Here is a 19,323-nt window from a genome sequence, read left to right as displayed (position 1 = left end):
ACCGCTGGTGCCCTTGGTAACTTGACTGCTGAGCTCCAGTCGGATCGTCTTATGACCCTTCAGAACAGGGTCGCATTAGATGTCATACTTGCAGACCGGGGTGGAGTATGTACATTGATCCAATCGAGTTGCTGTGTTTTTGTCCCAGATAACGCTCCAACAGTATACCAGGCCATCTCCAAACTGCATAGAATTTCCGAATCTATTCATTTAGATATAGTAGATTGGTCATTAATGGGATGGTTCTGGGAACTGATATCAGCATGGGGATGGAAGATACTGATGGTCATTGGGATCATCTTGGCCATTCTTTTCCTGTTCTGTCTTTGCGTGCAGTGTGCTCCTGCGATATGTGGCCTCTGTGTTACATCATGCATAAGGAAACCTGCACCAAGAGACGAGCTAAATCCTAGGATGATGTTACAGCAACATCTCAACGACTTTAGAAACATAGACCTGGACTCAGATTAACATGAGAATAGGTTTATTGCCTATGTAAGGGCAAAAGGAGGGTTTGTGGTTCTAAAAATTCTGGACCCATGTAATTTACTTTGCCACAGCAGTACGATTTTAGTATCAAAAGACCGATAATGACTAGTACACTAAGCATGAGCATTTTCGCTCAATTCCAGCAGCGTTTTCACCTCAAAATCGCCATTTTCGTCCTGCACTCGTGGCTCCCATTTTATACACGGCAGCCATTTTTAAAAGTTGCCCTCACATAGGCTTATAATACAGTCAGATTTGATTCCAAGGACACGTACACCTTGATTGACTTTTCTCTGACCTGGGCAAGCTGGAACCATTGCCTCAGGCCAAACCTGTTTGGTCAGTCCCTCTCCCAGTGGCCGAATCAGATAGCATCAAGGCACACCATGCCATAAAACCCTTATTATCGCTCACACACCCTGCCTAATCTTGCTCACACCTGCACCTGCTCTTTTCTTCTTCTTACTTTACGAGGGGGAGGTGCCCGTTTTTATTGGGGGTCCACACTTATCTGATGTAAAATACTAGGCCTTGCCGGGTGATTTATTATGGGTTGGATGACATGAAATATGAGGTTTCATCATGACACTGTTTTTTCCTTTGTAGTGAAAACATGTGAATGACCAACCAAAATGTCAAGAATGTTTGCCTGAAGCTTAAAAAACTGTATATAAGGAAACCTGACTTTGCATTGAAACACAGTCTCCTGAGAACATACAAACCGTGCTGTTGTACTTCTAGGACGCTTGTTACTTGGTTGCAGCCAATAAATTCGATCTTTGACTTCACCTAGAAGACTCTGAGTTTCTGTGGTCTGAATCAGGAAAGTACCCGAGGTCTTTGGGTGTACCCTGGCACCACTGGGTTACCGGATCAGTACCGGTTCTGAAAAACCCAGTACCTCACCCGACACCCCCTTGCAGGTTGGTGCAGAGACTCACTGCACCCACCTGCAAGGGATCACTAATCCCTCTTAAACGTTCAAGTGAAGAACCACCTGCACAAAGAAACATGGAGCACCTTTTGAACAGCTGCTTCGTATTTCTCTTGGGCAGTGCACGTTTTGGCTGGCCTGAAGGCAGCGCATTCAACATAATAGGTCGCACTTTCCCTGTTTGCACCCAGAGTATCTGCTTAAGGGTGCGCCGTGGCACAAACAGAAAAAGTGTGCCTTATCTGTAATAGTGCCCCTGGCTGGATGGCAGTTGAAACTCTACACTCTTTTGTTATGTCAAATACAGGTAGCCAAGCTCTATGATGTGCATCAGGGCTGACTGAAGTGCAAGGATGAACAATTACTCCACAACGCCTGTTTATCCACACACAGCATTAAACAGGGTTTATCAGCATCATCCTCCATTTTAAAGTCCTGCGACGCCTACCGTGAGATCGAAACTTCGACGCGCAGCCCCGCAGAACGACGCGCAGCCGGAAAATAAGCAGGAGAATCCACGCACAGACCCGGGACATCTGGTAGTCCCCGCGATCCACAAAAAGAGACTGTCTGCGCGCCGGAAAACGACGCCCGACTTCCCCGCGTGGAAAAGAACGACGCAAGTCTGTGTGTGCTGAGGAGAAATCGACGCACACACCCCGTTTTCCACGCATCTCTTCTACTGTGGCCCTCTGAGGAGATTTCCCACCAGAAACCAGGTACTCTGTGCTTGAAAGACACTTTATTGCTTTTTAAAGACTTAAAGACACTTAATATCACTTTTCAGTGATATCTTTACAAATTCGTATTGCAACTTTGATCGTTTTGACCTACAATTACCCAGATAAATATTCTATATTTTTCTAAACACTGTGTGGTGTATTTTTGTGGTGTTATACTATGGTGTTGTATGATTTATTGCACAAATGCTTTACACATTGCCTTCTAAGTTAAGCCTGACTGCTCGTGCCAAGCTACCGGAGGGTGAGCACAGGCTGATTTTGGATTGTGTGTGACTTACCCTGACTAGAGTGAGGGTTCTTGCTTGGACAGAGGGCAACCTGACTGCCAACCAAAAAACCCATTTCTAACAATAAGCAAGAGAAAAGTTCATCAGGAGAATTTGAGTTGCCTCACGGAAAGCCTGGAGCAGCATGTTCCCCTTTAAGTCTTGTAGTCGCATGCAAGCAATAAGCAGGTGCCAGGTGACTGTTAGTGTGTGTCAACCGTGTGGCTGGGAGGGAGGGGTGAGCTGCAGCACAGGTGGAGCCCTGCACAATGCAGCCACATGTTTACAGCATGTGGCCACATGCATTAGTGGTGTCTCTAAAAGGCCTTGAATGTGTGCATGCAGGGACCCGGTCCCGGGAATTTGCACGTGGTATTTGGTTTTTCCTTTAAGACTGTTTCATTGTCACTTTGTAGGACTATAGGACAGAAGCATATGGAGAGTATGCCTTGCCAACGATCAGAGCATGGTAAAATAGGGGCCCGACCGTCCACCAAAGTATTATCCAGTCTAGGTTTTTATAACACACTTTAAAAAGTAAATGCCCAAGAGCACACAATTTGGTAATTGTAAAATCGAGTGGCTGAGAATAAAAACCCTATATTTGTATTCCAGATGTTTTCAACTAGCCTTCTAGGCCAGTAATGGGGTGGCAGTGAGACTGATACTATGTATCCTAGGAAATGTCACTGTGCTGTGGGCCCTGTCCAAATGTGTAATACAATATTTACTTCCAGCATATGTATGCAAAGCGGTGCGGATAGTTTTTCAGGTCTACTGTGCTGGTGAACATTTACCTACTGGGCCACATCTAGTGGTTGTGTCAGCCAGCACGAGAGAATTGGCTACCTTGTTAGGAGTCCTGTCAAGGTGTTTTCCATAGCACCATCTGCTCACACTGCAGCTGTTTCGCAGCTCCCCCAGTATTTTATTGTAAAGGGAGACAAGCAGAAGTAGATTGGGAGACGCTTTCTTTGGGTCCTGAGGCGGTATATGGCCACTGAGCACCATCTGTGGTGAATATGGTTGTTCTTTTTGTAACTGGTCCCTCCAGAGGTGGCACCAGCCAGCACTCAAGGAGTACTCCAGGAGGTGCTACAGAGATTAGAACTTAAATATTTGAGTATGACACAGTAATCCCACTGGACTAGGCCAATATCCGGCTTGATTTGAAGGAGGGAGCTATGGAAAGAAACCCCCAGGCCACAGCTCTTTTTCCACTCCCCTCTAACTCCCCAACAACTGTCTTCAGCCGTCCCCACGCCTTCAAACTGTGCCCAGAGTGATGTCTAGTGACAATGAAAGTCGAGCTGCCCTCGAGATATTAGTGATGAATTCAGAATCAATAGACCAGCCCTTCAGGAACCAGGAAACCGAGCTCAGTGACCGAGGTGAGGAGGAGCGAACCATTTCCCCTGCTGGAACAGCAGCTCTTCTCACTTGCTACGCTCCCCGAGATTCGAGTGGCAATACCTGTTTGGCCTGAATGGGACCACCGGAATCATCTGCGCTGGGGGAACCTGCCTTTGCTTTTTTCTTCTTTGTTACTTCTCCTTTCTTTCTCGCCCCCCTTTTCTTGATAGCTTTTCGTTCTACTTCCTCCCCTCTGCTCTCTTGCCTTTTATCTCGGAGAGCAGGAATTTAGGGACTAACGAACACACATTGGTACAGAGCAGTGGCGTAGCGTGGGTTGTCAGCACCCGGGGCAAGGCAAGTAATTTGCGCCCCCTAACCCGTGGATTTTAGCACTCGCGAGTGCGAGCGCGCACCCCCCAGATGTTGCGCCCGGTGTGGCCGGCCCCCCCTGCACCCCCCACGCTACGCCACTGGTACAGAGTATCATTAAAGGCATACTGTGCTCGTTTAGCGAGCAGAGCGCTCGTGCACAGTGCAGTCACCGAAAGGGTCGCATATCGAACTGATACGTTTTAATGAAAACCCATGAAGGACATTTTCTTTTACCTGCATGTTACAAATGCAAATATTATCCTCCGTTAAGACTTCCGGGGAACGAGACGGGCAGGGCCTGGTCTCCCCAGCACGTGAGGGCTGAACCTCGACTGAAGCTAGGCTGCAGTGCCAGACACCGTGCCTCGTTCACTGACCGGGCACTGCTGACAGCTGCAACCACAGCCTCGAGCCGTCAGCCACGGGGGCTCGTTCCCCATCACTGGCTGCTGGAATCACTGTGTCCGGTCTAGGCCCCGGTGCGAACAGGGGAAATGCCTGATGATACATACTCTAGTCTGGCCCTGGGGGCAGTGCTGGACAGTAGGAGGGTTGCACCAAATCCCGATTCCTGCAGCTATTTTTGGCCAGATCTGGGATCCGGCAGACCCAGGGAAACATGCTGAATCTGCATTGAAGTATATTTTCTGGCACTAGGACACATTTCAGCAGTGCCCTTGCGTTCTCTGCATTCTGATCAAGGCAGCAATACGCAGGCGGGGAAGAGGTTTTTTATTTACAATTCCAGCTGGGCACAAAACAAAGGCCTGAGTTTAAGGGCTATCAGCCACCTGTTTGCCTAATTTAAAGGGCTACCAGGCCTCCTTTTGTTTGAAAGTATCTGGAGCCTAACGCCTATAATGCCAAAGGAAAGGAAGCGCTGAACTGGGGAAGCAAGTTCTAGTCTCTGTCTCGGCTCAACAGCGGGCGATTCTGGCAAAATCACTTATTCTCCCCGTTCCTAAAAAACACTTCATACTTTCGGGTCGAGATATATAGAACTGCAAAAAAAAAAAAAAAAAAACGCAGATAGGTCGTCTGTGAACATAAATACCAAGTGGCAGGGATGGGCATACGCCACCCGGGGAGATTCGACATTTTAAGCAGTCATTCCAGTGCTATGGGAAAGTGCTTCAGTGCTGCAGAGAGAGTAACCTGCCCAGTTTAACAACATTAAGTATTCACTTCTATAGGATGAAAGGGTTAAGTTTGTCATGGAAGAATTTGAAGACGTGATCTGCATGTTGCACACATCCGTGCCCAGGGTTCGACTAAATTATCTTAATAGCGATGCTTACTTTACAGAAAACATAATTGTTTTATATCGCGTATGTCAACGCTGTTGGTTCAGAACCGTGCTGTAGGCACTCGCCCCAACAAATTTATAAAACAAACTGCCCAGTCTTCGGCCTTAATCTCCCAGTGCCTAACAAAAATTAATATGTCCTTGGCTAACGTAACTGATGCTTCTATAAAGCGCTCCAATACCTTCCAGTTGAGTTCGCGCTACATAAAAAAAAAAATGCAAAAAACAAAAAAGAAATCAGACATTAGAACATTCATGGGCAACAGCGCCACCTAGCGCAATATTTACCACGCGTCAACATTAAAAGAGAATGTTCTGTGATGGAGCACTTTCAAAACCAAAACGGACTTGCAAATTGTAACATAAAAAGTTACCTATTTCCTGATTGCTTTTGTTCTATTAATGAAAGAGACGGAAGAGGGGAAGAAGAGGTGACTCACCACGGGAAATGCTACATCACACTATTACAGGAGTTACACATCTCTGTAACGAGGCACAAGCAAATATAGATCTCCCTACTCAGAAAGATGCAATCCATTTTAAAATAAAACGACATTAGGAATCGCATGCTATCTGCAAATGTAAAGAAAAACAAAAACCTTTGTAGTTCTATTGTTTTTCAGTGCATAACCTTCCCTTGCTTGCTGCCCTATTCAAATCCCACAGTCCTGTCCTGTTGCCGCCCCTCCGCCTCTTTCAGCTCCACATCCTCTCATCATCACTTCAACTCTCAAAATGGTCCTTGTCCTACAGGGTCCAGAGTAATGAAAGATACAGTGGGAAAACTCTCATCACGTTTAGACGCCAGGTCTCCCAACCAATTCCGACCCGTATCACAACTGCCATTTCCGATACAGATGATCCCTTCCAGGCCCAGTAAACGTCATTTTTTAAATCGCCGGCATATTTCAGTATATATATTTTTTAAAACAGTTCGTCTCTCATTCCAACATCTAACTGTAACGGCACTTCAACCCTTTTACAGTGACTTTCTGGAGGTTTTCCACCATAAGTTAAGGTCATAGCAAATAACCTACCTATAACATAGATCTATCTATCTATCTATCTATCTATCTATCTATCTATCTGTTTTTTGACTTGCCTGTATCTCTGGCGTCCTTTGACAAATCTTTGCAAATTTTCCCCCCAAAAAGTTCTCCCTAGAATCTCGTGCATGGAAAGTTTCGGGGTGATCAAGCGGGGACCGAGAAAAAAGAGAGTGAAAAAAACATGTGTTTCCCATGTTAATTACCATAGACCAGTGGTTCCCAATCTGTGCGCTGCGGCTCCCTGGCTGCACACAGTTTGGGAACCAATTAGCTATTTATTGCCCTTGGGCCAGTTCGGCCAAAATAAAACTACACAATTAAAAAACGCAGTTGTAGCAGATCTTTTTTAATTTTGTCCTTGAGCGCCCTCAGGTGGTTAAACACAACTAAAGCGATTCTACATTTCATACTATTTAAACAGTTACGTTATGTGTATATTTATCTGAAAGTACTTTATAGAATGCCTCAGGTTAACGTCTAATGTTTAGCAACTGTCTGCAGCCCTGCAGCGTGTTGGAGGGTACACAGCTCCCCCCCACTCCAATCCCTCCCTCTGCTTGCCAGTGTGGAATGTGTGGCTCGTGTGACCAAGTATTTTGGTTTGAGGTTAGCTCACTTCCAATGTTGCAGCCCCAGGCATCGTTTGTTTAAATAATTTCTTCCTAACAAACGTTGTCCATTGTGACTCAGCTTTTTTTACTATTCAGAGCTGCGGGTAGCATGCTGCTTTTTGGCACTTAGCAAAATGGCACAATAGTAAATATGCTTATAAGGGGCAACAAACCTTAAACTTGGCCCCAGATTGCCATTACAAGAGTGTTTAATTATTGTTTTAAGCAAAGTGCGATTCTTTAGAGTGTAAACAAAAATGAATTTGTTCTGGTCACTGGACAGTCATATTCAAACTATATTTGGAAAACGTTAGGCAACTGTAAATTAATGTAAATTATTGGGAATATAGACTTTGAATTGAATGCCCGCAGAGGATGTCTGTTGACAATGGAAAAAAATTGTGGAACAAATTATGCATTATTGCTGCTTTACTAACACCTCAGGGGTGCTCATATTTCAATACAGACAGCTCAGCAAATTTCGTTATAACTACAAAAAAATGAGACCTGCCCATTTTACTAGGGTTACCGTCAACCAATATTTTCCCCTTTCTAAACAACCCCATGCATGCTGTAATTAAACAACTGTTACATTTTTTTTTTTACAGTTATATATAGAATTACAATGCTTTCATTGGCATCATCCCAGGTCTTTTCAGGGAGAAAAATGGATGTACTCCCTAGGCTAGGCTTACATCCCCCACCCGCCAACAAAAAGTAACATAATGGGGAGCCGCAACCAGTGGCCAATAGATCAAGGGAGCCATGGGTCGAAAATGTTTGGAAACCACTACCATAGACACTTTAACATGCCTGCAGCCCAAACAGCTGGATGGGATTACACCAAATTTGACAGAAAGGTAGCGCTTGGTCCAACGATGACCCTTTTTAAAAAATTTGGTGTAAATCTGCTCAGTAGTTCAAGAGAAATTAAAAGACAATCGCAACAACTTCGCAAATAGTGCTGATCTCATGCAGACATCTGAGTGTCTGTCAACACTTCAACCAGGAGGTGTTGGCAGCCATTTTGAGACTCAGCTTCAGCAGAGACTCAACATAAAACACACAAAAAAAAGAAAAGTGGATAGGGTAAGAATATCCTGAGTCCCTAGAATTGGTCCACAATCACAGCAAAATTAAGAAATATTTGCAAATTTTGCCAGGAATTTAAAAATAAAAGCAAGCGTGTAATCAATGCAGGGGGCCACGCAGAAGAAAAGGGGGCAGGAGGGCAGGGTACTTTTACCCTACCCTTCTAGCTATGGTCCAGGTGTCCCCTAGGGACCCCCCAGGGCCAAAAAGCTTTTTTTTATTTAAAAAACTAAATTGCAGCAAAAATCATGGCTATTCGTGCAATTTTGTTTTACCAAAAGCCAGCACAGTCTCCCATGATTACTTTCAATTTTGCCCCTGGGTGGGCCAGGTCCCCGGGCATATTATTTATTTGAGGAGGAGGCACGGGGCCTCTCCTAGGACTAACAGAAGCCCCGGGGAACATCATCTCCCTGGGGCTTTGCATAAAAAGTATGAAATTATGCGGGGGGCATAAAGCCCCCCTGCACCCTGAGAAACACCACCCTCCCTCGGTCAAGAAATAGATAATCAATGGGAGAGCCCGTAAACCCCCTCCCAAGCCCTGGGGACCACCATTTTTCTGGGGCTCAAATAAATTAATGTAGGGGGAGGTGTCATGGGCACTGGCTAAATGAAATGATGGATGTTAGACCGGGTATCCTTGGCATGGTTTCCCTTGACTTTTTGCCTCTGCTTCCTGTATTTTTGATTGTATGCTGGACTTAGTTTTTGCTGGTTTTGGAACTCTGGGAACTTTAGCACTGCTGACCAGTGCTAAAGTGCAAGTGCTCCCTGTATACATTGTGATTATGACTGGTTATCCCAGATTGGCTTATTTGATTTACTAGTAAGTCCATAGTAAATTGCTCTAAAGGTGCCCACGGCCTGTAATCAAATGCTTCAAGTGGGCCTGCAGCAGTGATTGTGCCACCCACATGAGTAGTCCTGTAAACATGTATCAGACCTGCCAATGCATTGTGTGTGTATGCACTTTTGCACTCCCAATTAGACCTGACAAGTGTACCCACTTGCCAGGCCCAAATCCTCCCTTTTTCTACATGTAAGTCACCCCTACTGTTGGCCATAGATAGCCCAATGGGCGGGGCACAGTGTATTTAAGGGGTAGGACATGTGCGGGTGTGTTTTACATGTCCTGATAGTGAAATACTGCCAAATTTGTTTTTCACTATAGAAGTGCCTGTCTCTCCCATAGGTTAACATGGGGACTGACTTTAAATGTCTCTTATGTGGAGTTTCCCATTGGGAGCAGATAGAGATGTGGAGTTTGGGGTCTCTGAACTCACAATTTAAGACTACATCTTTTGGTAGATTTGTTTTTTAGATTGTCTGTTTGAAAATGCCACTTTTAGAAAGTGGGCAGTTTCTTGCTTAACCATATTGTGCCTCTGCCTGCCTGTGGAATCCACGTTTGGGTCAGACTGACAGTTGGGCTGTTTGTGAATTTCCTATAGACAGTAACACTGAGGGAGCTGAGGTGTGTCCTGCATATCCTGATGAGTTTTCATGGGGTAGAGTGGGGAGGAAGGAGCTGACACATGCACCTGAAAGGCCTGTGCCTGTCCTCACTTAATGCAGTCTCTAACACCCTGGAGTGTTCCTGGGGCCAGGCCTGGGCAAGGCAGGATCTTGTGAACAACAAGGACTTTCCTTTAAAGTTTGCCTACTTCAAAGGCAGAAATGAGTATAAGTAGTGGACCCAAAACCCCAGATTTTTATAATATTTATGGATCAAGAGGAGCCTCTGTCAAGGAGAAGAGCAGGACAAGAAGTGCTGCCCCTTTGCTGTGTGTGCTTTGCTGAGATGGCCCGCAGTTGCTGCTTCTGCCTTAAAGAGGACCAAGACTGGACTTTGCTGTGTATCCTTTGTGTGAAGATTCTCCAAGGGCCTGCCACCTGTTCTGAAGTCTCAGGGACATCAAAGACTTTATCTACCAGTGCCTGGGCTCTTATGCTGAGAGTCCTGACTTCCTAAGTGGTGCCAAATCCTGGCCCATGTGGGGACAATAGGAAGACTTGGGCCTGGTTGTACTTGATATTCCTCAGAACATAGGGCAGGAGAGATAGTTACGGAAAGGCATGCAGGAGTCTCTTGTGCCATTCAAGCTGAACTGCATCTTCTAATAAGTCTGTTCACAGAAACTCCAATGCGCAAACCTGTTGACACAGTGCATTCTTGACTGTGGCAAAAAGAACGATCAAGCGCTCTCCCCTCTAGTCAAAGATGCCCTGTATCACCTTAGGAGGCAGGTGCCACTAATGGTCTGCCATATGACATCTGCTCAGTTTGTGTGCCCTGGCTTTCAGTGACCCTGCAAGGTGGTGGGCAACCAGGAAGATGTCCTAGTATTACAGACACCTCCAGAGACACAAAGCCTCTTGGTAGAGGACCCAGCATCCCACACCACCCTACTTGCTGCAGTACCAGTTATCCATGATATCTTGCACCAGCCTCCACCTGATGGACAATAGGAAAGCCTAAAGAGCTTGACAAATAGTTTACAGCTCAAAAAGGTTGTTGTTGACCCAGCCCTCAACTGAAGACCAGAGGCCTCGGATCCCCATACCCCTCTCCCAAGTAACTCACCCAACCCAGTAGCAATGTGCCCGTCAATACCGTCAGAGCTAGTTATGGAAACGACAAAGGCGTGTTGCAGGACAGACTGTGATGGGTCAGCCACCACTGCAATTCATGGGCCATATCCTTTGAGACCTGGATAATGTCATACAAGGTAGCCTTGCGGGTGGGCCCTATGGGACTTTTAGTTCCACTGTAGGGTTTGCATGTGCCCCCTGGCATAATTGACAGGCAGGTTTTACAAGGTCAAAAAGGCCAAAAAGCCTCAGAGTCACTGTCACCTGGATCTGTGAAACAGTTTGAAAAATTGGGATCATAACCAAAATGTTCTGGACTCATCTCAGTGAAGGAACAGCCGTGAATCCTACTGTTTCCAAGATTTCCTCAATGAAAGGCAGCTTTTGTGATGGAATCAGGTTATCTTTTGGCACATTTATGGTTAACCCCAAAAAATGCTAGGGGATATACTATATTCGGCAGGTTAACTGCAGTGAGCCCGCCTTCATAGACAGTCATCAAGGCATGAGAAAACCGAAAATCCTGACCTCCAAAGCTTGCCAGCGGCCAACTACATCACTTTGATGAGCAAACAAGGGTTGCTGGTGAGGCTGAAGGAGAGCACAGCAAGCTGAAAAAGCTCCTGGCTCACCTTGAGCCTTAAGTAATGCCTGTGGCACTGCAGGATATGATCCATTCTCCCGGGTTCAGGGCAGAAAGATCTGGACCAATATGAGTATTTTTAATTTTTGATTTAATGTTCTTCCCCAGGAAGGCATTTAGGGGTCAGATGTTCAGGATAGGCCTGAGGCCTCCATCCAATTTTCAGGATGAGGAAGTAGAGGGAATAACAACCCCCACCTTTCTCCGAGCGAGGTACCCTCTCAAAGACACCTTGGAAAGCAACAGGTGAACCTCCAGTAACAGGATGGACAGTTTCTCTTCTGAAATTTGCTATGGTGTTGGCTGGGGAATAGGGACAAGGTAAGGCATTGTCTTTTTTGTTGTTGAAGCCTTTATTTTACATTTTAATAGTTAACAAACAAGACACATTGATCAAGGTATCCAGCATACATCGATGTGAATCAGTAACACAAATAGAACAAGAGGGAGTGTATCATTACAAGTTATAACATAAATCAACATTAGGCAGTGGAGATGGGACGGAATAGGAGGAGGTCCAAAACTGTCTGACAATCCCCCCTATACCCAGAGTGAAAAATGTAGGCCTGTAGGAGGTCCGCTATTCCAAAGCGATTCAGTTGATGTATTAGGGAGGGTCAAGACTCTTTACTGGGACCAAGTATGATGTGGTCATTTTAGGAAGAGTCTTCCGCCGACTCGGGGGATGAAAGAACCCACATGTTGGAGGCTTGGAGTGTCCTAGACATGGTGAGATACAGGCCTTCTGACCTACCTTAGTGGCGGATGTAGGTAAGGTAAGGGTGCCAAATGCTTGTCCCAAAGCACTGTAGTGAGCTTCTCCATGGCATATATGTGCCAAACCTTGCTCCACCACAGATTAACGGTGGGAGCATGTGGGTGTTTCCACATTTTGGCGATACAGAGGAGCGCTGCCAGTATGAGGAAAGATAAAAATCGGCCTCTGGATGTGGTTGTGTAGAAGCGCCCTGTCCTCGCCGGGATCTCCCACGAGGACCAATAAAGGATCACATGGAAGTATAATGTTGGTGATGGTATGTATGTTCTGAAGGATTACTTCCCAAAAGGATTTTATTAAAGAGAAAACCCACCAATGTGTAGAAAGGTGCCCCGTTCCCCACACTCTTCCAGCACATTTCGTAACTCCCAAAAATATGATGTCAACACACAGGATTCAGATACTAACTGGTAACTAGTTTGTAGGCGTTTTCTCTGGTTAAGATATATTGATGAGACAGACACTCTTTGCCATATGGAGCGACTTATGGCTTTAGGGATTTCAGTTCCCAGTTCCCTCTCCCCTGTATCATGTAGGCGCATTTAGTCGAATATTTGAATGGAAAAGGGATTCAAGGTCAGATTCCTCCCATTCCGTAGCCGCATGGGCCTTTGGGAGTCCTGCCCAGTATAAGGCCTGGGATATGCGGTATGTTGCACACAGCGGGGGAGGTCAAACTTCTCTCGAAGTGAGCCGCTCATCCTCAAAATGCCCGCAACGTAGGGGACTCACTGTCGTTTCCGGCGTAAGAGGTAGGGCTAAGAGCACCGGGAGGGAAATCATGTTTGAGAGCCAAAGGCGTGAGAGGAAAAGGGCAAGAAGGGAATGTGCGTCAAGTGCATACTTCCAGCCAATATTTTAGAAGGAAGGCACAGTCTTTTGTAACAATTTGTCGCACATGACTGATCACCAAGTGCTGGTGGGGCATGCACCACTGAGGGCAAACTAAAGCAGTTGTTGGCCAATGTAGCAGGGGAAAAGGAGTAGAAGGACTGGGGCCCATGCTGGCCTGCACAGTGCCTGCCAGTTCTGCTGTCACAAAAGCACTGGACTGTCTACTGCATCACTGACTAGAAAGGCTGCCTCTGCCTATATGTTAGCCCCCTGGAATAGTCCCTGAATTTTAGGAAGTGGTGAGGAACTTGTTTTACAACGATGAACAGCACTAATTAATATGTCACACAGAGGACTCTGCCTTCTCCTCAAAGATGCAAGACCCCTCAAAGGGCATACCCATTATTAACGCTGGGAGAATCCTGTGGATATCATGCAGATGGTTCTATGAAGGATAACACTGGTACCAAATGTTCTGCCAATGACGTATGTGGTACCTAAGTCAGCACATGTAATTAATTTTGTCTGCATTCTGCCATGTAATGGATCATCTGAGCCGGATCTGAGACCGTCACCAAGATCTTACAGGCCACGTCCCAAAGGGGATGTGTATATCAGACCAAAAGACAGTCTGTTTATGGATCTCATTGTTATCCTGGCAGACCAAAACATGTGTTTGCCAAAGACATCTTTTAATATCCCTATCTGCAAGACTGGTCAGAAATTAATTACTGGTCAAGGCCTGTACAATGAGACTCTCTAGGTGCTTGGTGAGAAAATGTGGTTCACCAGGTGCCAGCCTATCTCACCTGGCCACTTGTCTGCTAAGAGACAGGCAAGAACATGGTTTTGATCTCTCAAAGGGAGCCGCTCATCAGAGTACATGCAACAGTGTAATAAAATGTGAACAAGGTCACAGATGTTAATGACCCAAGTTGCAAAAGGTCTGTCAAAACATTTGTTTCAGTTTCAATGAAGAGAAGCTGTAACTCTCATATGTCAGCTACCATCCGAACCACCACTGTAAATAAAGCACTATCTTCTGTCAGTGCTCCATGTGGTGAGCAAAGCTATCAAAGGTAAGGTTGTCAAATCCACTGGTGTTTTATAAATCAAGGTGAAAGGTACCATCACTGTAATGAAGGAAGAGCAATACATCTCCCTCACTATCATCATCCGTATCATTAGTCAAAGCCAAAAAGAAAATAGAGAGTATGCTGATTGTTCTGATGCATAAGATGCGCTTTGTTAGAGTCAGGCTGCATGACATCTGGTTGCACTTTTATAATTTTTGGTAATTTTATAGCCCAACATTGGTCGAGCTCGAGCCAATGTTGGGTTGGGGTACAACATGGGCGTCCGCATCGGATCATCAACCAGCGTAGTCACAACAGGGACCTGGGTGGATCTAGGGTACGGAGTGGACATTCCAACCAGAATCAGTACAGGCCCGGTAAATGGGTCCCAAGAGGATATATGTCACCTGAGAGCAACCCATTGACAGTAACCCAAATGGAAGCCCCTATTCTAAGGTGATGACTCAGCAGTAATACCTATCCTTCAAAAAACACTTTTTCTACTGTCAAGATATCTCTTTCAATTATCCCTTGGAAGCACACCTGATAGATTCTTGCAACGCCAATGTATTGAGGACTGCTGAAAAGATTTATACTAAACCAAGCAAGGCATTCCTCTGAGTAATAGTTATATTTTAAAACCAAGTCTGATATAATTTCAGCAATTTTGCTTCTGTAATGGAAGGCAAAATTTCCTATGCGAGTTAAAATAGGAAACACTCCTTTTTTCCCACACTATAGTACTTGCCCCCTGAACTCCTGGACAGACTTGCATGAACCTTGGCATGTCGAAACTAAACCACATTTACTTTTGTTTGGAAACTTGTGTACAGGTGCTCCAAATGAAGCGAAAGTTATAAGTAAATCAAAAAGTTCCTTTTAAATAGAAATTCAGATGGAACCATAACTACAGTTTTGGACGGAAATGGTTATTTTTTTAACTTTAATTTACATATGCTTTTCTATAATGTAGTAACTCCTGTGATGTAGTCATTTGAGATATAAAGTCTATTAATATTTACCTCCAATGTAGTGCATTTCCACAGTGCCTGTAAAATAGTGACTATCGATGTAGTGGATGCAATGTAATGGTTGACCAACCAGGAGTACCATTAAGTAGTGCAAACCTGAATGCTCAGTAAGGAGAAACTCAGTAGCATATATGTATGCATGTGTTCCTGTTATGTTAACTTATTGTATTTGTTAGAAATTGTGTTACTGGTTGACGGGGATGAAACCCTTCTCAAGCAGCAGACATAATTGTTCTCAGGGTGAAGTCACAAGAAAACCCTAAATTAACGTGTGCTTAGCCCTCGGGTAGCTTAGCACAGAGCAGTCTGGCTTAACTCAGAGGCACTGTGTAAAGTATTTGTGCAATACTTTAAACAGTAGCACAGTGTAAACACACCACAACAGGAGCCCACAACAGATTTAGAAAAATAGAGTAGTTCTTAATAAATAATACAAAAATGACAAAAATCCAATCAGTAGAAACAGAGATATTCAGGTTTAAAAGTTTAGTTAAATTGTACCAAAAGGCGTAAAGTGCCAACTGCGGCCATCTGGTCGCGCCAGACTGGGACAAAGTTACAAGCTTAGGCTGACCGCGATAGAGCTCAGGGCTGGCTACAGGGACTCAGTTAGTTTCAATCTACCTTAAATGCTTGAGTGTTGCAAGGATCCAAGTTCAGGATACATTACACAGTTGGGGCGATGCATCTGTTTCAAGGAACTGCAAAGCTAAGTCCATCATCGTCATCAATGCTGCCATCAACAAGAGACGCGGAACCTGCTCTGAGAATGTGTCGCACCATGGCAGTTCCAATGCAGTGACAGGCTGGGATGCGGGTCTTTGTTGCGGTCCAAATCCACGCAGCAGCAGCGATGCAGTGGGTCCACAAAGGCTCAAAAAGCAACTTAGGCCCACTTTCAAGGGCCTAGGACTGGGGTGCCACTGCTTGGCAGGGTAAACTCACAGATGGCAGAGTTCAGTTGCAGGAACAATGTTGTTGAAGCCTTCTGTCCCTGAGACCAGTCAGGGGGCCAGCCAACGAACCTTTGGAGTCACTCTGGGGTTCAGGGATGTAGGTCCAGTCTTTCTCACCCAAGCATGAGAGCAGGAGGCAGCAGGTCAGCGCAGCAAGGCAGCAGTCTGGTTGACTGGCGGTCCTTCAGCAGCATAGAAGTCCTTCTTCCTGGCAGAGTGTCCACAGGTCCAAAAGTGCAATGAAGTGGTGTTGTCTGGGGTCCAGTATTATACCCAGTTGTGCCTTTGAATTGGGGTAGAGGTTTCTACAGGTTTCCCTCTGAAGTTCCCAGGCATCCTGCCTTCCCTGTCCTGGCTCCAGACTAACTACAGGGGGTATGCAGACCTTTGTGTGGAGGGAGGACACAGCCTATTCAGGTGTATATTGGGCTATACCCAGCTCTTCCCTCCCATCTGCCAATGATGGTCCATCCAGGCACACATACGTTCCCTATTGTGTGTGGCTGTGTAGAAGAAACACACAAAGCCCAACTGCCAGCCACAACCAGTCATGTGACCAGAGACAGGCTACAGGCACTAAATGGCTAAGGCAGGGAAATGCCAACTTTCTAAAAAAATATATCACCATAAGTTAGGACTTTAAATTAGGATTCCAGACACCAAACATGCACTAATTACCTATTCACATTTAGAAATTACACTTATAAAACATAAGAAGGTAACTCCAATGTTATGCTATGGGAGAGGTAGGCCTTGCAGTAGTGAAAACTTTATATAAGATTTTTTTTCACTACCAGGATATGTAAAACTTGAAAGCGCATGCCCTGCCTTTCAAACACATTGTGCCCAGCCCTCTGGGATATCCATGGCCTACCCTAGGAGTGCCATATATGTTCAAAAGGAATGTTTGGGCCTGGCAAAACGTTTACTTTGCCAGATTGAAATTGCAGTGCTAAACTGCACACACATGCTGCAATGGCGAGCCTGAGACATGTTCAAAGGACTAATTAAGCAGGTGGCACAATAAGCGCTACGGTACCACTAGTCGTATTTGATTTAATGGCCCTAGGCTCATGTAGTACTACTGTACTTAAGACTTATAAGAAAATTAAATATTCCAATTGGGATGAGCCAATGTTACCATTTTTTAAGGAGGGAGCACATGTACTTAAGCACTGGATAGCAGTGGTACAGTGTGCAGAGTAACAAGGCCAGCAAAAACTAGATCATCAGAAATGGAGGCGGAAGGCAAAAACGTTGAGGGAAAACCACCCTATGGCTGCCAGGCCTAACATCATTTTACTGTGTTTAATGAAGGAACTACTTTCATTTCTAACACCCTTTACCTACATAATGAGTATACATAAGCACATGTTACACATTTGGTAGTTAACATGCAGAAGATTCAATTTCAAATGAAGCATGGTAAACTTTATATGGAACCAATTACTATAAGGCAAACATACTGATTTCAACATAATGAAAATTGCATACATATTTCCTAAGGAGATTGAAAGAGGATAGATAGATAGTGGTGAGTTGTTAGACTATTGCAGAAAAAAAGGGAGGGCAGGCTGGGAAGTAGCTGACCGGAGGGGAAGGTTTGGTGGGTTTTGTTCAGGTAGAAGAACAAAAGCAAATCTGAAGAAACCCTGGTAAAGTCAGTGATGGACTGGTTAAAGTGAGTAGAATAATGGATAAACAGTAAAAAAGGCTATGGCAAGAAGCTTTATTATTTTGGGGAGAAATGTAGAGACAGCATCAGATAGGAAAGGTGGGGAAGTGTTCCACTGAAGAAATCATGCTGAGAATCTGCAAGTGTGTTGGTGGTGGTAGGAGGTGCAGAGTGGGAGGGCGGTCGTATCGGAGAGGAGTGGGCCAAACATGTTTGGTGGATAGATTCTATGAGTAATAATAAGTGATAGTTTAGGAGTAGGAGGTTTCAGGGAAGAGAAGGGAAATTGCTATGCATATTTTGCCAATCCATTGGTCAGGGACCGGAATGTCTCTTAAGAGGGGTGCTCCTGGATTTGGTATTTTCTTCATCACCCCAAATGGATGCACATTTTGGCTATTGAGCCGAGATGGCTGCTTAGTACACAGGTGGAGATAAAGGGTTAAAAATAAAGCATTCCCATTTGGACTGTTAAACTGATCTCACAATCTAATACAGCTGGCTATACAAATATGTAATTTGTACAGGTACAAAACTGAGAATGTGAAAATTTACTGCAAGTAAAGCAAGAAACACAACAGTAACAAAAAGAACATTACCTGCCATCATAGCCACAAGACTAGCTTTGTAAACGTTGGTGAGGGAGCCCAGTTCTCCTGTTCCTAGGATTGTTTTCATGTGAGCTTCTCCACAGGCTTTGCGGAACTTACAGATCTCATCATACAGGGCTAAAAGACAAAACATTACTGATATGTGAGACCATCTGCATTAAATAATTATTTTTTAATAAGTTGATCTGAAGCTTTTGAACAACAAAGACTCACCTTATGCATTACATTGGCTGGTGTGTAGTTAAGCAGTTTTACGCAACAATTAACGTGGTTCTTACCAATTTAAAGCCCAAGTGGACTGTAAAATAAAAACCTGCCAACATTTTTGTAAATGTGTTCCTTCTACATTCAAAGATATGGTCCTTGAATTCTGGGACTGCTATCATGTACCAAGACATCTGTGAGCAAGTTCAAGTATCTGATGTTTTCATTAACTTACAAATTAAGTTCAATACTTGCCCTTTTCTTGCACTGAACATTGGATCCGGCTGGTTAGGACTGGGGGATAGACTATCCCTCTATGAAGTTGAACTTGTAATAGACTTGGTTAATCCAGCGGCCTCTGGCCCAGGACTGACTGAAGTTATGGAGACATTTCAGAGCCATGGAGAACTGCTGATAAACTGGACAACAATCAACTAACTTACCAATAGAAATATATTTAAATACTATTCTATTGTGCTCCCCTCTGGCTATGAAGCAGGAAACTTTAGGGTACCTGATGTAAGAAACTGAAGTATTAATTACAACCTTTGTCAGGGTGAACCACTAAAGTCACTAAATAAACCTCTGCTTAACACTATGATAGCTTGGCATAAACCTGTGCTGAACCCTCTGGTAGCTTGGCACAAAGCAGTCAGACTTAACGTAGAGGCAATGTGTACATTATTTATAAAGTACCCAAAC

At 44.7% G+C, this 19,323-nt stretch overlaps 1 protein-coding gene across 1 annotated transcript in view; it reads right to left on the bottom strand.

Moving 5' to 3' along the window:
- DERA (deoxyribose-phosphate aldolase) overlaps positions 1-19,323 on the bottom strand; it is a 332,278-nt gene that overhangs the window by 150,451 nt on the left and 162,504 nt on the right. Inside the window, exon 6 of the mRNA XM_069228473.1 lies at positions 18,406-18,534. Within this exon, the coding sequence (XP_069084574.1) occupies positions 18,406-18,534 (129 nt within the window). The remainder of the gene's footprint in view (positions 1-18,405; positions 18,535-19,323) is intronic.

Source organism: Pleurodeles waltl, chromosome 4_1 (assembly GCF_031143425.1).
Source record: "Pleurodeles waltl isolate 20211129_DDA chromosome 4_1, aPleWal1.hap1.20221129, whole genome shotgun sequence".
NCBI classification, from domain to species: Eukaryota; Metazoa; Chordata; class Amphibia; order Caudata; family Salamandridae; genus Pleurodeles; species Pleurodeles waltl.
The sequence above is the reverse complement of the archived record's forward strand: the minus strand, read 5'-3'. Positions and strand labels throughout refer to the sequence as shown.